Consider the following 9463-nt stretch of genomic DNA (forward strand, 5'->3'; position numbering starts at 1 on the left):
CTGAACAGTATCACCAGCTTCAAGTATGGAATTATGACCCCCTAATTCTGCTTATTATCATCCTGAGGTAGTATTAACATCATTAACATCAATTTTTGTTTGGAAAAAAAGACCACATTCTAGTATTTTTCATTATGCTATGGTTCAGGATATTGTAAGTGTGTACATTTTTGCAAGAACTATGCAACTTGTGATTTTAACACATACATTAATAAGATTGGTTAAGTTGTATGGTCAGGAGGTACTGTTTGTAAACATACAATTTATTTGTTTAAAATCTTGCCAAATTCAGATACAAAATCCTTTTCATTTGTATGCATATTTGCAGGAACTTGCAGGCTTGCTTAACTTTTTTAGCACATAGTTATTTTGTTTGTTAACACTTTATTACAACAAAAGGTTTATAATATAGTGTTACAAAGGTATGCAGTCCCTACAGAGCAAGGCATTTTCTTCACCAACAATGTTTGCTATAGGAGGAAAAGAAATGTCATGACATTTTTCATCTTCTCTCCCACCCCAAAGAAAAGCTGATTTGTTCATGTAGCTTTAAAACAAATCTGGATCGGAGCAGTTTATTGCCTTCCTAATGACACACAATTAACTAGTGGTGAACTACATATTCAAGATGACCCCTTTCATGTTGTGAAACTCTCTGAGATTCCCCAACTGCAGCTGAATCTGGCTGCTAGTTGTCGTCGTCTTTACCATGGTCCTTTTGGGGCAAACACCTTCTCAGACAGTTTTGTCTCAGATCTGCACACACTGTGAGCTCTCACATTTCTATCTTAACCGCTGGTGTGATTCAAGCTATATGCCAAGAGTGGGTCACGAGAGTACCACCACATCTCGCTTGTGTTACAGACTTCAGTGATTTCCAACTTTTGGTGTTACATAGCAACATTTAGACATTGACCTGAAAATACTTTTTCCTGATCTCCCAAGAGATAAAGGAGCTTGAAGCAAGAGGGAAGACGGGGAAGAAAGACTATAGATGATATGGCATCATCTTGGGTGGGATCAAAAGCAACAAGCCTAACTGTAAGATTGTACAGGTACAGCAAAATCAATCAATCAATCATTATTTGATTGTTATCTGATGAGCAAGAGATGTTGAAGGTAAAATACAAAGGAATGGAAAGAATCCAAACTATGGAAAGGTGGACTTGAACAGCATCATGAGGAGAGTCTGTGGCTGAAAATCAATCAGCTGAAAACCTTTAATTTGCTAAACTATTAAAATATTATTCCACTGACTCTAAACGGAAACAACATGACATTATGCAGATGTCAAGAAAAGAAAGATAAATTAGCCATTGCTGTCTTGGGTTATAGCTGTTGGAGATATATACACTTTTTTTTTTTTTTTTTTTTTTTTGTGATAGGAGTAAAGCAGCTTAGCTGTGAAAACCTGAATGTATTTCACAGAATTATTTTGCTGAATTTTTGCTCTTTTTAAGTGGAATTCAATTCTGTCTTCAGAGATAGCAAAACATAGTGCCTCACTGAGATACGATAAGCTTTTTAGCTGCACCAGGTTTATTAGCTTTTTGCATCCCTCCAATCCAAGCAGTAACATTTTAATTTCTTCTAGTTGTACAGGATACTGAATTTATAGAATTGATTTGAAGGTAAAGATACTGTGAGTAATTAGTTCCAAACTTCAGAATTGCACAAAATCAACATAGGTGAAAAAAAGCTATTGTTGTCTTGGAGACCTAAAATATTAGACTTTTTAAGAGAAGACAACTGCTGTCTGAATCATCTAAGCAGAACTGTCACCATTGCTATTTTTTTTAATTGAACAATTCTGTAAATAAAAATACATGCTTTGATTGAACTTACAATGTTCCTTTCAGTAACAATGTGCAATTTTTGTTGTTAGAGACATTTTCAGAATGTGGGAAAGAGAACAAAACTCTTTTCTGCTGCAATGATATCATCTTCAATAGGTCATTTTGAGATAATCTTTTAAGAAATACATATTTATTGCTGGCTTGTTTTGAAAGAGTTGTTTGATTGTTCAGTTCACTCAGGAAGTTACACTTGTCTTTGCAGTGAACAGACCTACTCAGGACGAACAATAGCTTCCCTTCTTTTTACGAGAGCTTGTGAGGAATAAACAAGAAATGTATATGGAAAATTATATAGATCATTACATTTCAAAAAGCTGTGCCTTATTCCATACAAAGCTGTTTTTCTATTTGTATTTATACATATTTTGCAAATTCTCTTGTGTTTCCTCCTAGTGTCTTTGACTTCACAAACCTTGATGTACAAATAGTAAGACAGAAGAGCCCATGCCCTTTCCTCCCTCTCCTCCTCGTGCATCTGCAACTCACTGAAAATCCCAGAGGTAATACTCCAGTTATCCAGCTGAGACACTGGAGGTGATCCACCCCATTATTTGGGGGAACAGATGTGCAGAGCCCTGTGCGAGTGTGTTGCGCTGTTTCCAGGGCTTGACTTGCTGAGGAGGGGTTTTGCCATGCCTGTCTGGCACTGTGTTCTGCCAGGTCCAGGTCCATGCGTGCCACAGGAGGTTGATGCTAGCAGCAAGACAACCTGCTGCGAAGCATGCCCACCTTTTGCTTGAAGAGACGGCTTCCACTCAGCACAAATGACAGCAGGTCCAGGCAGCTGAGGGCACTCAGACTCAAAAAAACTTCATTGTAGCTTTCTAACTGCTCATGGTCACTCACACGCTGTACGTAGTAGGCCCTGAATAGGTGATAGGGAAGGAAACAAACTATGATGACACAGATGAAAATCAAGTTTTTCACCTGGGCCCAGAACTCTTGGTGTGACCAGAGGGAGGCAGAAAGTTTTCTCGCCACTTTTACCAGGATGAAAATCTGCAGGCCCAAGAGGGCACAAGTAATGCAGGCAACAACTGCAATTATGATGTAGTTCAGGGCTTTCACACCCTCCTGCTGTAGTTCTTTGTGGAACTTAAAGCATGTTGTATCATTGTATGAGCCTGAGCGTCCATACTCAAAGTAAAAGACTGGCACCACAAAGACCATGACAAAGACCCACACAGCAGCACTTGCTGCAATGGCGTGCAGCTTCCTGTAAAACTCCACTTTGTCCTTCCATTGAAAGAAGATGAGCCACCGGATCACCAGCGTGATGACATAGAATAGGAATGTCAGGTGCATGTGGATGTGCACCATTGCACTCACCATTTTGCACAATGGCATCTTGAAGACCCACTTCTTGTTGACATAGTAGTGCAGGCGAAAGGGTACTGTGAATATGAGGAGGCTGTGCACAACAACCAGGTTAATGATGGCTGTAGTGGTCACGGACAGGGAGTTCATCTTGACCAGCACGAATGACATTGTGATGGACCCGATCCCACCTCCAGCAAAGGCGACAGAGTAGACAGTAATGAGTATGGCAGTCATGGTGCTTGTGTGGGTGAAGGCAGAGGAGGAGTCAGTGCTGTTCCTATTCTCTTCAGTCATGTTCCTGAAATCTTCCTTGTACGTATTCTAGAAATGAAAGAATACATAAAGACTAAGATAAGGTAGGAATGAGAGGGCCCACCTGAAAAGCCAGCAGAGTTTTCCACCTGGCTCTTGCTCAAGCAATAATCCTGGAATTTCACAGCTGGTACAAGCTGTAACCAGTAGTTTTATCCTAACACACTCCAGCCTAGAGAAAAAGGGCTGAGAAAGTTGGGCAGAGAAACTGCTTTAGTCCTTAAGACATTTCTAGCCCTACCCTTAAAAACAAGCATGACCTAGCAACATGTGGGAAGAAGAGATCCTTAGAGAAATGACATAACTGTGGTGGTTTTGAGCTCTCTATGTTATTAGTGCTCCTCTCTTCTGAGCATCTCATGCTTTTTCAGTGAAGAGACATTATTTGAGTTCTGTAACTCATTCATCAGTTTGTTTGGAACATAAATCTGCCCTTCCCAGAGCTAGATAATAACCATATGTTGCTCTATCAAAGCTACAAATTTTGTTTGTGACCAAGGACTGAGTTTTGCACACATTACAGTCAACTCCTCCTTCTCCATGGACAGTTTATCTGACTAAGGGATTAAACACCATGGATACCCAGGCTCCAAGGAGATCCTACTCAGATCCTGCCAGACCAAGTAGCGTGGACAGTGTTGTCCTTATGCATAGGGACATTTCACTTCTAATATGTGGTAACAGGGTGTTACAAAATGGGCTGTTAGAAAATGTTAGGAAAGGGTGTCCTGGGTTAGTACAAACAAGCCTGCTGGCCTGAGCTGAAGCTGGATGGAAGTTAATAGCAAGTTCAATAAGTATGTTATACATTTAAAAAATAGTACTGTTTCAAAGAGAGATTATAATTCTTAAAATTCTAAGTGTAACTTCTGGTAGGATTTTTAAGCACTATATGATCATGTGGGAGAGGAAGAGTTCAGGTAAGTGGTTATTGTGAAGCATGTTTGCAACTATGAAAGTATCAAGAGGATGTCCATGCTACAGTCACACAAAAGAAGCAGGGAAAATTGAACAGTGTTGGAATCTGTACTGTCCCAGTTATACTGCTACTGTTATCTGAACTATAGTTCAAAATTGACTCTGGAATGTCATCCATTTCACCAGTGACTCCCACAACACAAAACGGAGTTTTCTTCTGGGTAAGGTTTTTCAGTTTTTCTTTTAATACTGCAATATCATTAAATTCACAAAGTAATTTCTCTGTCTCTTTGCATGAGTGGTGTTTCAACTTATTTTCATTTTTAAGTGGCACATACTGCCAGCAGTTGTGAGGGAAAAAGTTCTTTAGCAAACCTCCCTTTTGTGGAAAAGAGGAAATACCTATAACAGGTTTTATAAATGGGTTTTGCTCACAGTGGGAATATCCGTGATGCATCTCAGATATATTTTGTTGTTTCTCAGCAATACTTCTAAGCATTAACCCTTAGAGTAATCAAGTTGTGCTTATCCATTGAAAAAGATCAGTTATTCTCTAGCTATCCCAAGGCATCTAAGACTCCAGATATTTTATAGTAAACATAACTGCCACATCTCAAGCTGATGTGTTGGTTGTTGACACTTGCTGACCTTTTCTGTTTGAAACTACTTTTCAGAGTTACATGGAGAACTAATTCCAGTGCATTATGAGAAGTAAAATGGGTTGCAATGAAGGAGCTTTTTCTTGAAGGCACTGCTGATTGACACACACTGCAGCTCTTGCATCAGAAACCATGCAAGTTCCTTCCAGTTCTGTTCTTGTTTCTGAGACGTTGCCTTACACCCGTGCAAGCCAGAAGGGATTAGCAATAGCTGTTCATCAGTTTCTCAAAGTTGTTAAGCTTTAATTCGAAAAGATATCTCTAAAAAGTGGCATTATCACACTCTTTTGATTTAAAATGCATGTTTAAAGTTTTAAAAGTGCCACAGCCCTAAAGGCAACAAGCTGGAAGTGCAGGTTGGTGTGAGCAGCCCCAGCAGCAAGGCTGCGCTTGGAGACAAAGGACGTCTTGTGGTCACCCTTCGGAGCCCAGCACTGAAACTTGAACTAAAGGCAGTAAGGAACAGATATACAGAAGTCAGATAACTGACATTTTCCTCAGATGTTCCTACTAAGGGGACAGCAAGAGACCTATATCTGTCTACAAATAAGTGACTGAGACACTGAAATGCATGTTTCTGCAGAATTTTGCAGCCATCACTAAATCACTTCATTTTAAGATTCTGTAGGAAATCTCGTTTTCATCAGTCATAAAAAAAAAAAAAAAAAAGAAGCTACTGGCAGCTATGATATGGGATTATCAGCCTCCCAATACTACAGGCATCCCACTGACCTACCTTGGCATGATGAATACAGAGTATAGCTTGACACAGAGTATGTTTCAAAGAGAAAAAGCTCCTTTCTGGTGAAATGAGGTTTCCTATTGTGTTGATGTTCACGTAGTCATAACCTGCTGGCCTGAAATACAACTAAGAAGTCCTTTGGCCAGAATTTAACAGGAGGCATGGGGAAGGAGAATGAATGCAGGTGTTACAAGAGACTAATTAATTATATGGCATAAGGCTACATATTGAACCTCACTGGAAATATGAGCTATAGAAGCCCAGAAGAGCCAGAAAATATCTCATAGCAGTGGAGGAACAAGAAAAGAGACCACTGAGAGTGGTATCAACCTGCCCAAGAAACAGTCTTCCCCCACACTGCTTAGCACCTTGCCAATGTCAGCTGGTATAAGCTTTTGCCAGCTATAACAGCATTGCTTCTGAAATGAACCCAGTTTGTTTAAAAGTAGCTTTTTAAACTATCTTATCATTACCTGGCATTTCACAGAGTGTCTGTATCCTTGTCACAGAGGTAGAGTTCAGTTTCAACTCTTCTTGACTCCTCCCCACACACCCTCCTGGCCCCAAAATAATGCGAAGCACCAAGTAGTGTCCTTCAGGACAATACTCTGCAGCTTTGCCTCACCTGGGCAGCTCCACTTCATGCACACTGATGTTAGCTCTTGACATCTATAAGAACAGAAGGAATGCAGAGAGGACTCACCCCATCGCACATCCAAAGGCAGAGAGTTTCTCCTCAAGGAGGTGTTATTGTTTCTGTGCCTTCTTACCCCCTCTAGCTACTGCCAGCTCAGTGATATTGCTCAAGTTTTGGAGCAAGTCTTCTCCTGTGTTAAGCCTCTCACCACCTGGCTAAACTGCCGGCTGACATGTGCTTTGAACAAGCATGAGGCAATGATGGTCACCCACTTCGTTTGAATGCCATAGAAGTTAAAGAGACATCTGCTGCTGCCAAGGGCTTGGGGACAATTGCCAAATAGATGTGTTTTAGTTTGACAAAGGAGGTAGATTGCCAAGAGGCCAGATGCTCATTTCAGAAATATTATCAGTTAAAAGATTATTGTGCATTCAAGATTCATAAGTTACCAGTGTGGATAAGGCCATCACAATCATTTTCTGTGACTGCTTTGTGCAGCACAATGCACAGGACTTCCCTGGACTGCTTTCTTCAGGCCAGACATGCAATTTATGAATACGATTCAGTCTCTGTCGAAATTTTCCCAGGAAAAGAATATTCATTCCAAACTTCAGGAACTTGTTTCTCTTTTATTCCACTGACAATGATCCTACTGTTTAAAAAAAAAAAAAAAAAAAAAAAAAAAGAAAAGAAAAGAGAAAAGAAAAAAGAAAAAAGAGAAAAGAAAAAAGAAAAAAGAAAAAAGAGAAAAGAAAAAAGAAAAAAGAAAAAAGAAAAAAAAGCTGAACCATATTTCTAGACAGGATTTGTACAACCTCAGCTTCCAAGCATGGTATAGGTTTCTGGTTTCGCCTTCAGATTTAAAAATCCTTTGCCAAATTTTGGCTTTCCCTATAGATACCTGGAGAGACGGAGAGATAAGAGACAGAAGATAATTACTTTCTCTTAATCCCAGTCATACTTGTGGCTCCTCACTGAACTGCTTCTATCAGCACTGTGCTCCTTTTGGTTCTTAGATTATCGACTTTGTATTTGGCAGTGGTAAAATGTATGTTGCTAGTTTGCACCTGATTTAGCAATCCAGATCAGATTGTCACAGGCTTGTTTCCTTCATTGCTTACTATTTTCCCAGCCAGGTTCATCAGCAGTTACCATTATGTTACATGAACATTATATCAACTTATTAAAAAAAACCACAGAAAAAAAATTTGTCAAAAATTATTACACTTCTACAATCTCTGCCAAACAGTAAGCTCTGCACTGTGTATAACAAGTGTTTGCAAAATTTATCCCCCCCATACATCTGCTGAGGGACTGGCAGGTTTCCCACAGATTTTCATGTGTTCCAACAGTTGGGTTCAGCAGAAGAAATGTGTGCAGCCTACATACATCCAACTGAGAAGTTTTATTTTAATTTGGAAGCGGAAAAAAAGTTTAATTAAAATGAAAAATTTCTATTTTTGACAGACTTAATGTCATGGTTTAACTGTAGCCAGCAATTAAGCATCACACAGCCATTCACTCACTCCCCACCTCCCTGCTTCAGTGGGATGGGAGAGATAATCAGAAGAGTAAGAGTGAGAAAATCCATGGGTTGAGATAAAGAAAGTTTAACAGGTAAACCCAAAAGCTACACACACAAGCAAAGCAAAACAAGGGATTCATTCACTGCTTCCCATGGGCAGATAGGTGCTCAGCCTCCCCCAGGAAAGCTGGGCTCTGTCACACATCACCATTACTTGGGAAGACAAATGCCATCACCCCAAACATCACCCCCTTCCTTCTTCTTCCCCCAAAATATATATTGAGCATGACATCATATGGTATGGGATATCCCTTTGGTCAGTTTGGGTCAGTTTTCCCAGCTGTATCTGCTCCCAGCTTCTTGTGTACCTGCAACCTTCTTGCGTACCTGCAACCTTCTTGCTGAAAAGTCCTTGACTTGGTATAAACACTACTTGGCAATAGCCAAAACATCAGTGTATTATCAATATTCTTCTCATACTAAATCAAAACCACAGCACCACACCAGCTACTAGGAAGAATATTAACTCTATCTCAGCCAAAATCAGACACTTAATAAAAAGGAAAAATGAGCGTTTGTCAGAACTGACAGTTCTACATTGAACTAGACTACGTTGGAGGCAGTGAAAAATACAAATATTATTTAACAGAAGTCTGTTTAAAATGTGCCATTGTTTCACAAATACCCTCATTCAGTCTCAGAGATGCTTTATGTTGAGAACATTGTAATAGCTTTTCTATTTGCTCTAATTCCATGCTGTGTTATGGTAATTCAGGTTATGCCACTAGAATAATTGCAGAATTCTCTTCATTTCAAAATAACCACACACACCTGAAATTTGAAGTATAAACATCTGCTTAAAGGAAAACATTGCAAATTAAAAACATGAAATATCATGTCTGTGTCTACATTTAGATATTGACTTTAGAAAAAAAAACTTTTAGTGATTCCTCTAACTCATTCACTAGCTCATTGACTCATGTCTTGCAGGTTGTGTTCTTATTATACTGATACTTTCCAGTTTAAAACCAGTCTATTGAAGAATAAATAGGATGGAAAAACATGTTAAGTTAGTCTTTTTTTTGTTTGTATCTTATCAAAGAGAAGAAACTTACCTCTCTGGTCTTTACAGAAGTTGGATAATACCAAACATACACACACAAAGATGGATGAAAACAAAGTGAATCACCTCTCAGGTTTAGGAGGCAGTGCAGAACTACAGGATAGCAGTATGAAAGAGGATGAAGCAATGTTTTCCTGTGCTAGGAAGTTACAAATAATGACGACAAAAACAGTCATGCAGAAAAGCTTTAAAATTTGATAAAATAAAACAGCTAGACAATTGGATACTTTTTTCCCCCCCTAAAGTTTAAAACATTGTTTTAAAAGCATTGCAAACTGTTTAAGAGGATGGGAGCAGACTGTTTTCAGTGGTGCCCAATGATAGGATGGGAGGCAATGGGCACAGGCTAAAGCACAGGAGGCTCCATCTAA

General features: G+C 39.4%; 1 protein-coding gene across 2 annotated transcripts; it reads right to left on the reverse strand.

The window, feature by feature from the left end:
• Nucleotides 1–420: 420 nt before the first annotated feature.
• Nucleotides 421–9154, reverse strand: GPR141 (G protein-coupled receptor 141). 2 transcript variants are annotated; one of them, XM_065832399.2, is made up of 2 exons: nt 9085–9154; nt 421–3497 (listed from the first exon to the last, which is right to left on the reverse strand). In XM_065832399.2, the coding sequence occupies exon 2, from the start codon at nt 3468–3470 to the stop codon at nt 2550–2552; it is 921 nt and encodes a 306-aa protein (XP_065688471.1). In that variant the 5' UTR covers nt 3471–3497; nt 9085–9154; the 3' UTR covers nt 421–2549. The 2 variants fall into 2 exon arrangements, with proteins under 2 accessions (XP_065688471.1, XP_071661644.1); XM_071805543.1 differs by lacking the exon at nt 9085–9154 and adding an exon at nt 6511–6584.
• Nucleotides 9155–9463: the final 309 nt, after the last annotated feature.

The sequence above is a fragment of the Patagioenas fasciata genome, chromosome 2 (assembly GCF_037038585.1).
Source record: "Patagioenas fasciata isolate bPatFas1 chromosome 2, bPatFas1.hap1, whole genome shotgun sequence".
NCBI classification, from domain to species: Eukaryota; Metazoa; Chordata; class Aves; order Columbiformes; family Columbidae; genus Patagioenas; species Patagioenas fasciata.